The sequence below is a fragment of the Pseudopipra pipra genome, chromosome 3, assembly GCF_036250125.1.
Source record: "Pseudopipra pipra isolate bDixPip1 chromosome 3, bDixPip1.hap1, whole genome shotgun sequence".
Classification (NCBI taxonomy): domain Eukaryota; kingdom Metazoa; phylum Chordata; class Aves; order Passeriformes; family Pipridae; genus Pseudopipra; species Pseudopipra pipra.
The window spans coordinates 80,249,236-80,268,093 of NC_087551.1; the positions used below are offsets into that span (position 1 = coordinate 80,249,236).

Sequence of the window (18,858 nt, forward strand, 5' to 3'; positions counted from 1 at the left end):
CAGGAAGTACAGTGTTCCCTCTGCACCCTACCCACAGTCAGGTGTGGCAGGTGCTGCTTGGCACCCCTGAGCCATCACACTGCTGGAGAGAGGGGGAGCAGCACCTGTGAGGCACTGCAGCTGGCTGGCAATACCCTCCACCACAGAAGCCTCGACTTCCCAGGAGTGGCACTGTGGTGGCTGCTCTAACACATGGACCAGCTGGCAAAAGGCAGAGGAGAGCACCCTCTCCCACCGGAACAGAATTTAAGCATGTTTGTTACTGCTGTGTGTAACATGCCCCACTTTCAAGTAAAACCCAGCTGGTTAACTCATGTCTGAAGGAATCTAGCCAAGAGTATAAACTTGGTCACATTTTGACTCCACTATGAATGACAACAAGCTGCCCAAATGCACCAAAGTCACTTTTCCCTCACTGTAGAGCTGCAGTTTCTGGATGGCCTTAGAAGATGAGGGAGGAGTTGAAATTATATGGTTGGCAATAATAAATTAACTCAAAGCCTAACATGCATTACAGGAACTCTTTTCAAGCATCACTGTGTGCACAGAAATGTTTAGAGAGAAAATGTACTGACAAGAATCTTTTGACTCATTCATACTTAAGCCAAAAATACAGGAATACGTGCAAACTTTCCCCTGTACAACACATAGAAGATCCCTCTACCAGCTACAGCAGGTATAGAAAACATTTGAAAAGTGAAAGGAAATCCACAACTTCAGAGAAACACTTGTCTTTCACTCTGACTTTATAAACTATACAGCACGTGCTACCTCTAATCACTCCTAGGTAAGTGATGCTCAGAGCATGGTTATTCCCAGTAGAGTTGTGTTGTCTCGTACCTATCACCTAGAAGAAAAACTTTTCCTGTCATTAATCAAACTACAGTTGCCAAGTATTTTAAGAGAAAATGCTGGCAGTAATTGCTCTTTTTAATAGTTTTTTTTATGAAGCTTTCAGGCATTTCTGCCCTCGAAGGGCAAGACAGTTTATCAAATGCACAAAGAACCAATTTGCCTCCATTATAAACATTATATACAATTGAGTGATCAGCTCCTTCATTGAGTTTTCCTTGTAAATGAGACTCTTCATTGTCAATGTGAATGAAGAATACCTTCCATAAAAAACCCAGGCAGCTCCTCAGATGCAGCGTAGCCTCAGTATCAACCACTGGAAACTCCACATATAACTTCTGCTTTTAGTCTGTCCCACTTAAACCATTTCATGACTAGCTTAAGGCTAATTTTTTAAAAAAGTCAAGTTTTTTTTAAAGTCTGTTTTTTCTTTTGTCCATTTTTATGGACAATGTCACACAGGAGCAAGTCTCTCTTTTGAGCTCTTAATCTCTGAGGTCTGGATTTTTGTGGTGTCTTGTCGAGGTAATCCATGGAGGTAAATAGAAATACACACCAGGAGAGCACCCAGGGAGAAGGTAACAGCTGAAAGGAGACAAAATAGTTTAAATTAACACATTCATATAAGCAGAAACCTTCAGCAAGCTATATAAGTTATGACAATATCTGAATGACAGTATTGAAGCTATTCTAAACAGAACAACAGGCTATTAATACACAGCATCTAGCTTTATCCTCTGTCACTGGGAACTCTTGAGTTTACAATCCCCACACCATTCCAATTAGTCTCATATCAGCAAGAACATAGTGATGGTCATAAAAGCAAGAGTGAATTATCTCCTGCAGTTCCAGGTGCCACCTGGACAGGCTTATGTTACAATAAACTTAGTGATAAAAAACCAGTGGATGTAATAAAGTAGCCCGTGATAACACATCTTGTTTGCCTCTCCACATCAGGCAAAGCATTACCAGCCGGTGAAGGAAGGTGACTGTCCCGCTCTGCTCTGCACTGGTGAGGCCTCACCTTGAATATTGTGTGCAGTTTTGGGCACCACAATATAAGAAAGATATTAAGCTATTGGGGAGTGTCCAAAGGAGGGTAACGAAGATGGTGAAGGGCCTTGAGGGGAAGCTGTGTGAGAAGTGGCTGAGGTCACTTGGTCTGTTAAGCCTGGGGAAGAGGAGATTGAGGGGAGACCTCATTGCAGTCTACAGCTTCCTTGTGAGGGGAAGAAGAGGGGTAGACGCTGATCTCTTCTCTGTGGTGACCACTGACAGGACCCGAGGGAATAGCCTGAAGTTGTGTCAGAGGAGGTTTAAGTTGGATACTAGAAAGAGGTTCTTCACCCAGAGGGTGGTTGGGTTCTGGAACAGGCTCTCCAGAGAAGTGGTCACAGTGGTCACCAAGCTTGACAGAGTTCAAGAGGCATTTGGACAATGCTCTCAGGCACAGGGTGTGACACTTGGGGATGGTCCTGTGCAGGGCTAGGAATTGGACTTGATGATCCTTGTGGGTCCCTTCCAACTCAGCATATTCTGTAATTCTGTGATTTAGATGGGGTTAAGAAACACTTTAATGAGACTTTCACAGAAAGGTCACTAGTCCAGGTTTGATTTGTGTCAACCATCAAGAAAATGCTCTGCCCAAGTGAGCTTTTAAAACCAGGTGGGGTTTTTTTCCATCCCTTGCTTTATGATGCTCTTTTTCAGCCAAACACTAATGGTTTCCTCCTTATGCAAGCTTTCCTTAAGTTTTGTCTCACTAATTCTACATCAGAAAGCTAGTTTTTCCACCATGTTGCCACGCCATCTTTGCATTAAGGTAGAAAAGTAAGCAATACCCACAACTAAACAGTGAAGGACTGAGTGGGAGATACTGGGCACAGTACCAGACAGAGGCTTGATCAGGGAGAAAATCCTTTGTAGTTGCAGAACAGCCCAGAGCAATCTGCTGTTTCCTCTCACAAAAAATTCACCACATCAGTCATGACTCCAGCTGCTGCTCGACTTGCTCTCATATGGTGGTGTCCACAGCAAATGGGGAAGGTAAAAGCTAACACAGTAGTGGGTGCAACTTAACAGGGATGTGTAAAGCACTTGAAGAAAGAGCTGAGGAACTAATTTGGCAGTGGCTGTATTAAACCCAACAAGAAACGATAACTTAGCAACAGCAGTCCCAGGTAAACAGCTACATCACACATCAAACTGCATCACAAAGTGATGCATCAATAAAGCTCTTTAAATTAGATAGAAACTTTCTGTTTGAAATTGTAGCTGCCTCTGAAAGAATAAACCATGAATGCCTTTGGAAGTATAGGATCATCAGGCATCTTGTGCAACAGAACAGGGATGACGGTGCATTAGTGTAGAGGTGTTCTGGAGAAGACTTGGAAGTTAAAACCAGAACAACTGAGAGGAGGCAAAAACACTGGCTTTGGTATGAACTGTGCACAGTGGGTTGGGCAGGCAGGAAACATGCACACGCTGTCGAATCAAAGGCAAAAAAGCACTTACTTATTTGGAGGCCAAAGAGGATGACTGATGCCACAGTAGAGAGGACAATGGCTGCTGCTGCAGAAAAGCCTTTCATAATGTTATCTGTGTACTTAACCACGACCGAAGTGTAGATGCCACCTACGCTGGCAAGAACTGGGAAGCAGATAATGAGTTACTATTAGTACAGGTGCAGTAGGTCACTCTTGAAATAATGCATTTTACTCCACCAGTGTGCTCTTTTTGTTTGGGCTTCATTCTCCTAACTGGTGATTTAATGCAGTGGAATGGGATGTCTACATGGCATCCAGTAAATCAGACATGACTCATTTAAAGATGATCTACCACTAATCAGTTATTTAGACTGCTGTTTCAGCACAATTTTAAGCTAAGTGAATAATTTCCAAGAAAATTATACTTTTAAATAAAATCCCTCAAAACACAGGAGAAAGTGTGTCAGACTGAATTTGTAGCTTCCTGTAATCGGTTATATCATTGTTAAAAAAGAAAAACAGTGTATCAAGATTCTAAAACCACAAGATACTTACAGATGACAAACCAGACGTAGTATGTATAGCCATAGAAAAACCCTTTCTCCATAACTTGGGCTCCGTCTGACATGTACACACCGACTAAAGTCACTACAATCCCAGATAAGTAGAGCTGAATGTTCCTCACCCATAAGGAAGTATCTGAACTCTTTAAGACCTTCTCAAAATAAACTCCTGAAAAAAAACCCAAACAAAAAGCAAAAACATTTCAATGAGACCAAGTGTCATCCTTAATTATTTGTGCTTTAGTACATTTTAAAACCAGACAAGACTACTGGAATCAACTCGTCCTACAGACTGATGAGTTTCACAGAAGTTCCCAGTGCCAAGGACCCAACACATCCTGCTAAAATCTGTCGTCTATAACAGGATCATTATAATGGGTATGTAACACCAAAAATAGATTCTGTTTCTCTTTACAGATGTAACAATGAACCTTATGGACCATTGAGGCCACTACTCATTTCTGTTTGATGTGCCAGGCTTCTGGCCAGCAGTTTCTTCTGCACAATTCTATACCACAAAAAAGCATTTCACCTTGGCACTCATTATTTTAATAATGAGATAAAATAATAATAATAATAATGGGATAAAATATCTATGTATTTCAGTAAGATGGAGAACATTTTTTCCTCTCCACTGCGATGCTTTGCAGTGTGGTGGTAAAACACTCCCCATCCCCTATGCCAGGGCTGCACTATGATCTCAGAAATGCTTGTTAGGCCTTGGCCTTGATGAACAGCACCTGAGCTGAGCTCCTCTTGAGCTTATCAGAAACACTGTCTGTTCCCAGGAACTAGTGCTGTCTAACGAGCTCCTGTTTTTTAATGAACAGCCCTGGAAACTTGGAGCAATTTTAGAGCACAGCAATCTCCCTCTGAGCAGGACACCTTTCAGAGCTACCAAACTCCCAAGTTTGCCATACTGGGAGGACCATCGCCGAATGCCAACGATGGATCCTGGGCTGATACCCCCACTCCTCGAGGCTCAACCCTTCGCCTGCTGAGAAGATGCAAAGGCATCCAATGTGAGTACTTCACTGAACCAAAGGGAAGTTTTTTCACAGGTGAATACCTTGTACAAACTCCTTTAGGTCTGTATGAGTGTGAATATCCTATAGTAAATGTACTATGAATGTTGCTCTCTTAGACTCTCAAGTACTTTAGATTTGTAAGCAAGTTAGGCCTACAAGTGAGTTACTGTTGTGCTTATAGTTAACTCTATAGAATCTGTTCTTAAATCGTTTAAATTAGGCCATAAAGTTTAAATGCAGTTAAAACCTTTAGGCCTAAACCATTGGTCAAATCGGGGACTAAGTTTGGCAAGGGATACACTTTGAACCTTGTGACCCAACAGGAGGGTGTTCCTCATTCCTTTTTATCCTTACACTTTCCCTTTACCTTTTTTCCATCCCCAGTCTCCATGGGGAGACTAATTTTAGCTTGATTTTAGTTTCAGATTGATTGATTTTAGTCCAGTTTTTCTCTGTGTGCTTGAACCACCTAGTAAGCAGTAGAGTGAGCCTTGCCAACAAAATTTGTTGCACTTTTCTGTTAAACCTGCTTTTACTGATATTGTTGCCAGTGATTCTTTGAGCAAACAACCTAAATCACTTATTCATTACAAGCAGGAAAAAACTAAAATGGTGGGGGGGCCTATATTACCTCAGTGCCAAAACTGAAAATTCCTCAGAAGCCTTGTGCTTGCTGAGCACTTGGCAGTGTTGTTCTGAAACCACAGCTTCAGGGGTCTACAAGAGCAAATCAAAACCGAGGCCGCCTGCTAACTGAAACTACAAAGTGGTTTTGAGGAAGTGGAATTCATTTTAATATAAAGCTCTAGTTCATTATACCAGGCTGATGATACTATTATTTTTATGTTTTGCATTATTGAAATTCCTCACTTTTTCATTATTCCACTGTGTCAGACTAAAAGGCTGACATTTGACAAGGCCATCACTACCTGCTTTTTTAACCACTATTCACCCACCAGAGCTCTGCAAATCTCTGGAATTTCCTCCACATTGAAAAACAGACAGAGCAGTTCACAGGACTCAGATCTTCTCAGCCAGTTCCATGACCTTTTGGTGAGAGCCCTACTGACTAAACATTTACTGCTATCAACGTCACCCAGGATCCTTCATACAATATGAGACAAGAATATGGAACAAACAAAGGTGGCACAAAGACTTATGAGCTAGAAGCCCTAGGGACACACTCACCCTGAAACCCCCAAGTTAGCTTCAAGTCTTGCTATTTGATTTTATTAATGAAAAATGCAATTTATAATTTAATACAGTATAGTGAATATTTATGGTGAATAAATTAGAGAGCAGATCTATATTTCAAGTGTTCAAATAATAAAAATCCCAAGGAAATATGATATTATCTCATAAGAATATAAATTTTCGAAACAACAAACTAGTATTGTTAATAACTGCAGTCCTTAAAAAACCCACAATAATTATCCTGAGATTTCTGCCACCCTGAGAAGACCCACAGAGCACAATCAGGTATAATCAATGTAACAGAAATTTGGCTTGAGTATGAACCATACTTGTAAAATTTCTAAACTAAGAAAACAGTAAACAAACCAATAAACTATGCTTTCAGATTTCTGAATATACATAAAATTCACTCCACTAGGCAAGATGAAGGAAAGAATGGGGGCTGTTTAGGAGAAATTAACTCTTCAGTACTGTTTTAAGTCACAAAGGATTTGCCATTAAATATCTGTCCAATGCTGTTATAAGCATTGTTGGGGCCCCTGATACTTGGAAATTACCACAAGATCAACAATTTGAAGGAAAAACTTCTCTTCCATCTCTGAAGGACAAAACCACACAACTTTTTTTGATTTCACTGGAATAATAAAACCCACTTAACATGGCCAGGCCAGAAACTGAAGGCCTAATGCCAAAAGAACTGCTTCATGTGAGCGTGGAAAGGAAAAAGAGGAAAAGAATTTGAATAGGATTTAGGTTTTCAACATATAAAGCCCCAAGGGCACAGGGAGCTCTGCGGATGAAATACAGTGTCCCTCCCAGCTGCCCCTGAGCTTCAGCTGTCAGCAAGGAAACACACAGGCTGCAATCCCTTTGCAGAAGAAAGCCCTGAGTGTCTCAAGCTGCCTGCATCAGCCTTTCAATGCTCTGAATTTGCAGACCTCTAGAAGCACAGCTGTTGACCTGCGTTATCGGAGAAAGCGGGAGAGCTTTAGGAGACTCTGAAGGCTCCACTGTGAATGCTGTATTGTCTTGTGACTTGGAAGCATCTATTTAAATGAGGAAATTTATAACTTTCCAGGAAAAGTTGATTGAGCTCTACACAGTTTTATTTAGTATTTCTGCTTCAAAGTACCCGTTTCAGTGAAAAGACAGCAAACAAAAATGACTCTCTACTCCTCCTGCCAACCAGAATGTTTTCCACGAGTAATGAGCATTTATGCACAGCACAAGATTATTCTTGCAGGATTTTACAGTACTAGAGGTGGGTAATAGTACCTTGCTTTCTTACAGAGGGAGAGGGGAGGATCCAGTTTACAGCCAGTGAAATATACCCCTGTGAGTCAAATGTCAAATTAAGTAGTAATTTGCATTTCCTTGTTTCTGAGCACCAGCTCACTTGTTCTCAAGTTTTGGTATCTTTTTCCAGAAGCCAGAGAAAAAGCTACCCTGAGGGGAAACGCTGGTTGTACAACAAAACAAAAATAAAGAAAACCAAAATCCTTCATGGAGTTTATCCAGGCTTCCTCCTACTCATCTACCTCTCTGCCTTACTCATGCTCCCTCTGCATCTCAGTTAGATTTACCACCTACAGGACTATGGCAAAGTTTATTTTGAGGCTGAGCTGGTGCAAGAACTGAGTGAGGAGCTCAGTTCCCCTTGTAAAAAAAATGCAAGTATTTTGTGTGTTTGTAAAGCAAACATCAATTAATTGTACAGAGTGATTATGGATGTTCCCTACAGTGTTATTCTAAGCATTTGAAAGACACTTTCTCTTGCAAACCAGCCTTCTCAGTTGTATCATCTAAAACCAGTAGTAGTCATTTGCTTGCCACCGAGAATAATCATGTCATGAATCCGTCACAATTACTGCAAGCAGAAGATAATTATGGGCAGAGAGGATAAACTAATCCACAAAGACAGTTAATGAACATGGAATGTTCTGTTTTGAACCTTGTGAGTTCTCCAGTCCTTTTGATGTAAGTCAGGTACAGAAATAATACTATACCTGCAAATCCCGAACACAGTACAGCCACAGCAATCGCTCCGAACCCTAGCCATGGATTCTGCTCCACCTGCAACATCAACCATTATTTTAAAAAGGATACAACGCTTCAGTAATTTACAATAATCGATTCCAGGGTGCCATGGTTTAGCTCCAGCCAGCAACTAAGCACCATTTAGCCCCTCACTAATTCCCCCAAATCATCATGGTGGGGAGGAGAATTGAAAACCAAAGGTAAACTTTGTGGGTTGATATAAGAACAGTTTAATAATTATATAAAAATAAAATATAGTTATAATTCTAATAGCAACAAAATGAGAGAGAGAGATAAAACCCAAGGAAATCAAGTGGTGCACAAGACAATTACTCATCACCTCCTGACCGATCCCCAGGCCATCCCAAGCAGCAATTGGCCCCTACTGGACAAGTCCTTCAGTTTATATACTGGGCATGATACTCCATGGTATGGAATAGCCCTTTGGGCAGTTCAGGTCGGCTGTCCTGGCCATGCTCCTTCATGGCTTCTTGTGTCCCTGTTCACTGGCAGAGCAGGAGACACTGAAATGTCCTTGACTTTGGGTAAGAACTACTTAGACACAACTGGAACATCAGTGTGCTACCAGCATGATTCTCATACTAAATCCAAAACACAGCATTGAACCAGCTGCTAGGAAGAAAATTAACTGTATCCTGGCCAAAACCAGGACACAGAGCTACGTCATTAGGTACAGCAAAACTATTAGGATTTCACTGCACTATAAGATGTACTTGCTCATCGAGGGCCTCGGTGCAGCTGTGTGGCATTTCATTTTCTGTGGGTACTCTTGCAGTGCTCAGAGGCACTCTCTACTCAGCTGTGACCAATATTCCCAGCAGCATGGCCTTTCCCACTAATACCAAAGAAACAGGAGACACTTGTTTCTTCCCAGAATGGGATTAGGTCAGTGCCTCTGAAGGGTGTGTTTAAATGACGTACCCACACAGCACTGGAGTTTCTCTCCTAATTCCGCCCAGTGCTTTGGTTCCAAGTTCTCTGCTCCAACAATTACAAAGTTACCAGGGCCAACTGCTGGAAACAATCTATTACTCAGACACTCCTAGGACGATGCATTAGACTGATTATGATGACTGTGGTAATTAATACTAATTGTAGCAATCAGTTGCCTTTCCAACAAGTGAGACCGGAGCAATACCACAAGCCTGCCTGAACTGGCACACCATAAATGTGAAAGCCAGTGATCAAACTAGTGGATATGTTGTACCTGAAGTGGCTGGAAATAGGAAACAGATACTGCTGTGTGGAATGCAAGAAACTCTACCTTCATCCCAGCTGCTGTAAAGTGAAATACAAGGTACAGATGAAGTTTATTCTCCATCTGATTAGGCAAAATACAAACTCTTACCTGTACTTTTGTAGCCTGAGCAGGTTTCCACTGAACAAGGGTAACACCACCGCACAGCATGAACACAGAGAACCACTGCAACTTACTGAGGGTACGGTTCAGCATCAGGACTGTACATAAAGCTGTACAAGGGATCTTCAACTGGTACGTCACCTAAAGAAGACAGGAACGTAGTGTAGAGGATGTGGTTTTATAAACTCCTCCAAAACAAGAAAATAAAATAGAAAATTTAACTAAAGAGTGACCAATTTTTATATTCATTGAATTCCTACAGATCCTTGGGGTTTTGTACCAATTTTGCCAATTACAACAAAGTGAATTTGAAATGACTCTAGCAGCGAGTGGTTAGCTCAGGAAACCAGAGCTCTACAGCAGAGTGCATTCTCTGAATATAACAAAGCATGGTTTGGCTTTTAAAAGTGAGGCTAAAGAGAATACTGTGTGCCAGGCACATGTACCTCATGAACCAGTAAAGAGAAATGTATTTACAGATCAGTTACTGACAGAAATGTGTATTACCTGGTAGACTGCTGCATCCAAGTTGCTAAGAGCCACAAATGCCATATTGTTTTGAAGAGCATACACCAAAGATGGAACACTTAATTTTAGCAATTCTGTAGGACTTCCAAATACATTTTCTTTTAAAGATGTTATTAACCTTGCCAGACTTCCAGTTTCTCTGCAAAACATAATATTAGCATAACAGAGAGCTCTCTTAAACTGGTATTTTAAAACAGAAATCAAATCAATGAATCCATTGGGAAGGCTGAAAACATGTTCTCAACAATCAGTTGTACCTTCTGCTCATTAAAAAAAAATTAACTGGCAAAAAACCAGTGAGGTTCTCAACAAGTAGAAAACCCTTCTGGAATCAGAAGTTAGATCCATTAATGTGTTATAAAGTAAACAACCACAATGAATACTGTAACAGTAAGTTACTAAAGGCAGTGGGTCAATACAGGCAGTGGAACAGAAGGATATGGTTCGTATCTCCCGTTTTCAATTGGCTATATTGTGTGTGATGTCAAATGTCCATGATTTTCCAGATCCCCTTTAAACTGGGCCTCACAGTACAGCCAAAAAGGATTGTACCATTCCACAGTACTCTGCTGGAAACACCTCTCATTCCTCAGGCAGCCATGGGTTCCTCTTCTCACATGTGCTGTGGCAGATGCTGGATCAGCACCAGCACACACGTGAAGAGGTCTGGCGGGGCATGTGGGGTGGCCCTGTGGCCTTGCATTTCACATATCTCCTTCAGGTAACTACAGTGAGTGAAAGAGCAGGCAATGGGAAAGAATATATTGCTTCTTGCTGCTGTCCCCATTTGTGGTTTGCTACCAAGGTTTTACATCAGACCTCTGCATTCCTAGTTCTCCCTTATCATTTGTACATCAATCTGGCATTTGCTGCTTACTTGTCACTGCTGCTCCAGTCCTCTCCCCAGTTCTCTGCAAGTCCCATGGCCCCCCTTTCCAATCTTCTCTTGCTTGGCCACTAACAAATACCAACATCCAAAATCACTCCTGTCCTCACACAGGCCTCTCAACTTGCAACCTGCACTGCTCTTAAATTTAACTCTCCTTATGCTTCTATTGCACACAGATATGAACAAATAGCTCACAACCTCCTTGGCACTCCAAAAGCCCAATTCCCCATACTTCAACCATGTCCCAGCTTCTTTTTCCACAAATGTACATCATCTATCTGTCCCAAACTCTTATGAGCAGTTAACAAAATTAGCAATCCCTCTATGCCCCAGACTCTTTCATTAACCACCTTGTTTTGGCATATTTTCCTTTCCTGACCAATCCTTGACACTGTGCTCCAGGTTCTCAAACTTTTCCTCTCCAAAGATTTTTAGACTTTACTTCTCAAACTTCAGTCCATCAAAGTTTCTCTCCTTCCTTGCTTTCTTCCCTGTCTCACAACAAGCATATACCTGCACCTATACCTCCTTTTCTTTCTTTTTTCCCCCTTGTATAGGGTGAGCAGTCTTTATACAGGAAGCTGCAAGGGATTCTTTTTGCCATTTTGCCATAACAGAGAGCACACATAGAAGCTAAGACATGTCTGGCCAGAGAGAGCAATCATGACAAGGAAATCTATGGACACTTCAAGCAAAGTTTGCAATACAAGGGGGAGAGCTCATGCTACAGCTCACCACAGTTAGTTGCAGTAGATACAGAACTGCATAAAATGTTATGAGTTATATTATAGGCAAAATTTTTCATTTACTTATTCCTCAGTAAATTTAATATATTATATTATTATAAATGGGAGATAAGATGTAAAAGAAAACCTGGTAATACCCAAATACAGCTGGACTGAAGTGCTTCTATCTCAAATGTCTAGCTATAAATAAAATATAATTAGCACAGACACAGTTCTACTCCATGAAAGTAAGAAGTCAAAAAATACCACACCATAATAGCTTCTTCTATTCATTGATACTGAGGTAGGCTGTCAAAAAAGAAAATTATATTTAAACTATACCTGCCTTTGTTCCAGACCATGCTCAGTGAATTAGCTGATCACACATTTAAAGTCAAATCACAGCAGCAATAGTAGTTTCTGTCTCCTTACACTTTTAGCATCAAATTTCAGCAATAAAGAATAACACATGTCTAAAAACCACCATCTTCACTTTAGTTTTTGAGAAAACTATCTAATAGCTCATCTGTGCAGTGGATGTGCTTTCTGAAGTATGCACTTATCAAGAATCTCCAACTGTAAGTTGAATTCAGTACAAAGATCATGCAGATATAGATTTAAATCTACTTGATCAAAAAAGAATTCAAAATAAGTCTCCATGTACAGCTGATAAAATAAGGTGCCCAAAGAGGTACACTGCAATATCAGATATGAAAATAAAAAATTATCTAGTTTGAATTCAGCATTCTTGAAGTTGGTCTAGATTTTAATTTAAAAACAGTCAATTTTCTTTGTGGAATGGTTCAGGTTGGAAAAAAAAGGACTGGCTCAGAAAATAAATGAGTGATGAAAACACAGATCTGTAGAGATACGAAAAGCTAAATGAAGGAGGAAAGATTATTCATGACATCTGTCAACACAAGACAACAGAGTCCAGTGAAACTACTAGATAAGATGTTTATTAAAAAGTACTTTTTCATATAGCATGTAATTAAATTGCAAAAGTCACTTCACAGATACAGTTGGGACTAGCATTTCAAAAATAAACTGGACAATCACACAGAGCACAGGATTGTTGGCACTATAGCCACAGTGCACACAGCATCCAGGATGGGCACTCCATAAGCTTCTGCCACCAGTTAAGGAAAGCTCAGCCTGTGCTTCCCTGTTGTCTACACTTCTGTTCTAAGCACCCTCTGCTGACTGCTGCCAAAGGGAGAATGATGGGCTACATGGATTTTTGGCTCTGCAGGGCTGTTCTAAAAACATAAAAAAACCAGACTTCTTTCTGAGTTAAAAGTAATTTTGATTTTAATTATTTCAAGCAAAAAGACTGTTCGTACAAACCCTTAACAAAAGGGATAGCTTACATTGCTGAACTAGGCCTCTCTGCTATACTATAAATAGCTTGGGGCCCAAGTACACAAGATTTGACAAATTATACACACAGGTGAGGCTACCAAATGCCACCCACAGGTCCCTCACCATTGGGAAAGACAGGCTGCTATAGTCTCCACACTGGTCACAACAGTGAGAACCACAGCACAACCACGTGTCAGCAGAGATGCTTCTGCCAGCACTTTGTGCTGACAGAGTGAGAAGCCCAGGGTGCATAAAAATAGAAATTTGCCACTGCTTACACTTGCCTTTTTTAACACCTTCCATTTAACGAAAGGTTAAACAAAAGACAGTTTGCCACAGCTGCCTTACCAAATTCAGATATTGTCTCACCACTAAAGCAAATAAAATGCCATTTGGATATTAAGTTGAAAATATCTGAAGTATATCATGTGATTTCATGTTCCTCTAGCATATAACAGCCAGACTTCTGATGTACCAAAAGCCACAACAAAACAGGCAGAGACACTAAAAGAACAAATTCTACCACAATGGCAAGAACCAGGCTTTTGGACCAGTGCAGAATATAAAGAGTCTTCCTAGGAAGGATGTAGCACAGGGAAGCAGAGAGAAAACACAGCAGACTGATGGCCTCTCTACTTCAGATGCTTACGCGTGGACTAAGGTTCTAGTTCTTGGCAGCAGTCTGGGATTACAGAAACTAATATTTTCTGTCCACAGTCTTTCAGCATTGGTTTGCTAGATTAATAGAGACAGCAAAATATCCGTCCATAACATTGTTTGGGAAAATTTATGAGTAGGAACTTTAAAATTTTATGTAACTCAACAGACAATGGCTCACAGTCCAACTTTCATCTACACCAACATTTTAAAGACCCAAAAGATTGTGGATAATTCATGCTGACGTTTTGAACCAATTCCAAAGCATACAAAACTAGAAAATATGCAGAAAGGACACACCTGAATATTGTGCTGTTTGCAAAGCAGTTTCAGTTGAGGAGGTCACTAACCCATTCTGAAATTACCCTTCCTCAGCAGTGATTATCCAGCCACATTCTCAACTGTATCTGCACTTTAGTACCTGAGAAGCTGAGGCTAGAAGCAAGGACCTGTTTTCAAAGTACTGATTAGCATTCCCACACTTACTTAGCCAAGATGCCCACACTCAAGAACAGCTTGATAACTTCAGTGATGCACACAGCCGTCGTTGAAAAGTAGAGTTCTGTCTCCACTGTCCTCGTGTACCGCAGTGCGACCGTGTACGTGGCAGCCACCAGGGTCATCACTGTGAGGCAGTACAGCTTGAACAGTAAGCTGACATTTTCTGAAAGAAAACAGAGATGACAGCTCAGCATGGCCCTCATTTTAATTTAAGAACTGAAATGGGGGGAGGGCTGTAACAAACACGTACTTTGGCAGCATACAATAATTACAATGTTGGGAAACACTTCCCATAAAAAAGTTTTAGTTAAATTTTAAAGCCTTCTCGAAGAAGCTTGTATAGGAATTCCAGGTGTTTGAAAATAAGATGCTCTCTTGCCTTCTAGAAAAATTAATCATACATTAATATCTATCTAATAGTAATCAAAAAGTCTTTCTGTGCTTTCCTGCTCTTTAGCTGACAGTAGGAGGTCATTCTGAAATGGCAGCTGATCCTCTCCACGTAATATACTGATGTCTGACAGAGAACCAGCAGATAAGCAAAAGCAAAGAGAGAGGAAAAGTTCAGTATCAGCAAAGAAGGGAATCAGTCTAGCAAATCTTAACAATTAAGGCAGCATTTCCTTCAGCCCTATTTTCCACCTAACTCAGTAAAGGAAGAGTTTTGCTCAGAATGGTGATGGGACTTTACACAAAGGGCTTTCTTGAAAAACTCACTGTGGAAAACACTAAGGTTATGGTTACTTGAGTAAACTAAACCACATAAGGACTATGTATCATCTGCATTATCCCCTCTGCCTTCCCCACTCCTACAACAGTAGCAATTCTTGTAACTGTTTTGCCCTCAGCCAACAACTATCCTGCAAAATTTGGGAGTTAGTCTGTCTCAGGTCTACTGGCACAAGGCAGTTTTTAATACGAGACTCCTCTGAGGCCTGAGAGTTCCACTGGGTAGATACAGCCAGGCTATGCCAGTTCAGTCCCACATCAGAGAACGGCTAATCCTGCATCTGAACCAAGAGAGAGAAAAGAGCACGACTTCAAACAGACTTCTCTCTGCACAGAAGCACAACCACAACACATCAGCAAATGTGTGGCTTCTACAAAACTATCTTTCAAACTGGTAGATTATTCTTTGTTATGTTTGGCATCTGTCCTGTGGATGTTGGTCATTCAGCAGCACCTTTTGGGCCACTATCTGTTGTTTTCCGAACATCCTAAAAAAACTTACTTTAATTGCTGTAAGTTTATGCTCCTCTGCTGAACAGGGAATGAGCTACAAGATAAGAAGATTTATAATAACTTTGCTCATTTAATATGGGAATGAGTTGCTGAATCCAGTGCAACCAGTGTTTTGGTTCATGTTTCTTTCAAGCCAGCAATGTCTTCAATTGTGTAACATTTCTGCAAGGTACAGTTAATACCTGCTGCTGCTGCAATCATTTAAATTAGCTACTTCCTTACAGATAAAAATCTTACCCACGTCAGTAACCACTTTTAAAAGGTAGAGCCAATTAATTTTTGGACTAACAATGCTTAGAAGAGACTTACAAGCTGTAATCCAGTTTTTAAATTACATTTGGATTGTGGGGAGGGGCAGTGGGAATCAAAGGGCATAACAACCAGGAAATATGATTAACCCAGTCTAGTTTTACAAAAATGTATTTTCTAATGATGTTTTAGTGCTTACAGAAATCATATTAACACTGTGTTTTGACACATGAACTAAAACTGAATTTAATCCCTGCCTATATTAACTACTATTTAAAAAAATAAATAAATGTCCCAATTTGGCAATGGTTTGCAAACTTAGGTAAACCAAATGCATAATTTGGACATAATGAATCTAGTATCTAGACCGGATAGTTCCAGCATTATGTGAAAAGGTATCTGCAGCTAGTTTTCAGCTTCGACATTTCTCCAGCCTGGCTCACGTGTCTGCATCAGTACCAGTGCAGCGCAGGGAGGAGAAGGAAAGCACCTTTGGGGCACCCATATCTTCTCCTGACAAATCTGAACTTATACCAGCCTAAAGAAAGTAAGAGCTGAAAGAGCTGAAAGAAGCTGTTGTTTCTTTCCCTGTAGATCCCACTTGGATGAAATGATTTCCAGCAAAAGGGACCAGACAGGCCAAAAGCCTCAGGGTATAAGCACGGGCCTCCCACACATCTCCACAACTCATCTAACGGCTCCACCAGGGCTCCTGGGATGCAGCCAAGGCCAAGCCTGGCATAGGGAGCACAACTCTGCCTGGGCACCTGGGGCGGTGGGTGCCTGGCACACACTGCAGGGATCCCTCCTGCTCCTCACCCTTCCCGGCCTCAAGAGCTGGAGCCCTGTGCAAGGCTCTCCATGGGGGAAGCCAGCAGAGGGGCAGGCATTGCCTTCCTGATGGATTTAAGCCCTCCTGGCTTGCTCGAGGGTTCTGGCTTTGGGACCACCGGCGCTCTGGCCTCATTGCACACAGAATCACAGAGAATCACAGGATCAACTGAGTTGGAAAAGACCTCTGAGATCATCGAGTCCAACCTGTGACCTAATACCATCATGTCAGCTAGACCATGGCACTAAGTGCCACATCTAGTCTTTCCTAAAACACCTCCAGAGACAGTGATTCCACCACCTCCCCGGGCAACCATTCCAATGTCTAATCACCCTTTCTGTGAAGAAATTCCTCCTAATGTCCAGCCTAAGCATAGCCCAACAGACACCTTGATCCGGCGGTGCCCGCAGGGTAGGAGCAGGGGATGTCCCTGTGCACTGACCACCTGCACCTCGGGATAAGCCCCAAACATGCTGCGCCACGTTCGGACTCTCCCGAAGCCGGAACCGGCGGCGGGGGAGACGCGGCTGCCGCTGATCCTGAAGGCGGAGGCGCCCCGGAGAGCCCCGAACCGGGAGCACCGGCGGCCCACACGCCGGGAAGCAGCGGCCCTACACTGCGGAGAGAAGCGGCTGGGCAGCGGGAGGAGAGCGGGGGAGCCGGGAAGGCAGGCGGGGAGAGCCCCTCCCCGGCGCGACCCCGCGCAGCCCTTTCCTTCCTCCCCCTGAGCCCGCGGTGGTGGCGCCCGGCCCCGCAGCCCGCAGCGGGGAGGACAGTTCCACTCCCTCTGGCGCGGGGGAGGAAGGGGGGAGCCGTAGGCGCGCGGGTCGCGCTTCCTCTTGCCAGGGGGTGGGAATTGTCCCCGTTCTCCGGCCCTGTCGCCCTCTGGGAGCCGCGGAACCCGCCGGGTGCCCCGCGCCGCCGCCCTCACCTTTCGGAGGCGACATGGTGCTCGCCGAAGGCGCCAGGACCGCCGGGCCGGAGCCGCCCGCCGTGCCCCGCCGCTCCTCCCATCGCACCATAGAGAGCAGAGCGGCCGCCCAGAGCGCCTCGCCGCCCGCGCCGCACCATCGAGTCGGCTCCCTCCCGCCTGCATATCCTGGGTACAATCCTGCTCCACCCGGCCTCTGTCGGAACTGTTTTATTGGCAGTAAACACCCAGGAATCTCACACGCGTATTGCTCATTGCCAGGCGTAAGCTCCTCGGTACCGGCACGTTTCTGCAGCGCCAGAACTGCGATGTGGGTTACGGTTGTATTCCCCAGTATTTTACAACGCTGCAGTAAAATTTCCCCAATGAAAAAGAACAAAGTAGGAGAAACGGAATTTTTCACTCATCGGTTTTCTATTAAATAAAATATATTTATGGATTCTTGAAATCACGGAATCGTTAGGGTTGGAAGGGACCTCTGGAGATCATCCAGTCCAACCCCCCTCCAAAGGAAGGGTCACCTGGAGCAGGTGACACAGGAACACATCCATGTGGGGTTTGAATGTCTCCAGAGAGGGAAACTCCACCACCTCCCTGGGCAGCCTGTATAACTGAAATAATAAAACTGAAATACCAGTTTGCTGGTAAAAACTGTAACTTAAAAGCCTCAAAGCGAATGATGGTAAAAATATAGAGATCACAGCAACAGGAAGTGTTTAATAAAGCAGCAGTAGGGTATTTTTCTTTTCTTTTTTTTTTTTTTTTTAAAGCTGCAGCTGGTAATCGCATTCAAATTTTTATTAATAAATCGATTCATTGGTGCCAGCTCATAATTTAAAAACATGAAAGAGCAGCACATCTGGCTGCTACTGATTAGTTTATTTTCCCAAAAGATAAAATCACCTAGTGAAAAACCATTTAGCCAAGTTCTTTCTTAGTGCTCCACTCCTGCTCCTTTGGTTTTTTTAATAATGCTTTGTGGATTTGTCCCAGTTGTATAACTTTTAAAAGTGAAGCCAGATACCTTGGAAACAGTTAAAAAAAAAAAAGAGAATGCTGTCCTGCACAATACCCTAGAAAAATCACTCAGCAGCTTGAATCTTCAAGCTTCATTGTCACAGGCTTGTGTAACAATGACCAGGAAGCCACACTGCACCACACAGCACACAAAAAAAAGAGGTTTAGAAACCTTAGCACACCCTATGCAATCACAGTTCTGCATCTGGACATTTTGCAGATAGTGACTTGAGGAGCTCTTTGTTGTCATGAAAAGAATCTCTGATTTGAAGTATCCCCTGCTTCCATTTGAGAAGATGTATCATCTTAAAGCTCAAATGATGCGAGTTTTCACATACAGAAATACTGGCTGCAGTTGCATTGATCAGGCCTGGCACATATTTC

At 42.4% G+C, this 18,858-nt stretch overlaps 2 protein-coding genes across 4 annotated transcripts in view; one reads left to right on the top strand and one right to left on the bottom strand.

The window, feature by feature from the left end:
- CGA (glycoprotein hormones, alpha polypeptide) overlaps positions 1-18,858 on the top strand; it is a 349,628-nt gene that overhangs the window by 182,404 nt on the left and 148,366 nt on the right. The window lies entirely within an intron of this gene.
- On the bottom strand, positions 508-17,590 carry SLC35A1 (solute carrier family 35 member A1). Of its 3 annotated transcripts, none has more exons than XM_064650023.1 (8): positions 17,458-17,590; positions 14,189-14,366; positions 10,049-10,208; positions 9,530-9,682; positions 8,130-8,196; positions 3,894-4,070; positions 3,367-3,501; positions 508-1,437 (listed from the first exon to the last, which is right to left on the bottom strand). In XM_064650023.1, exons 1-8 carry the CDS (start codon positions 17,546-17,548, stop codon positions 1,307-1,309), a joined length of 1,092 nt encoding a protein of 363 aa, XP_064506093.1. In that variant the 5' UTR covers positions 17,549-17,590; the 3' UTR covers positions 508-1,306. The 3 variants fall into 3 exon arrangements, with proteins under 3 accessions (XP_064506093.1, XP_064506094.1, XP_064506092.1); XM_064650024.1 differs by lacking the exon at positions 17,458-17,590 and adding an exon at positions 16,915-17,004; XM_064650022.1 differs by lacking the exon at positions 17,458-17,590 and adding an exon at positions 16,514-16,676.

Bases quoted from the DNA above. Each gene is read 5' to 3' on its own strand.
- SLC35A1 (XM_064650022.1), bottom strand. From the start codon at position 16,661: ATGAGGCCAGAGCGCCGGTGGTCCCAAAGCCAGAACCCTCGAGCAAGC. The intron at 14,367-16,513 runs GTGAGGAGCAGG...GTTTTCTTTCAG, and splicing joins AGCTCTTGAGGCCGGGAAGG to AAAATGTCAGCTTACTGTTC. The intron at 10,209-14,188 runs GTAAGTGTGGGA...TATGTTTTGCAG, and splicing joins AGTGTGGGCATCTTGGCTAA to AGAAACTGGAAGTCTGGCAA.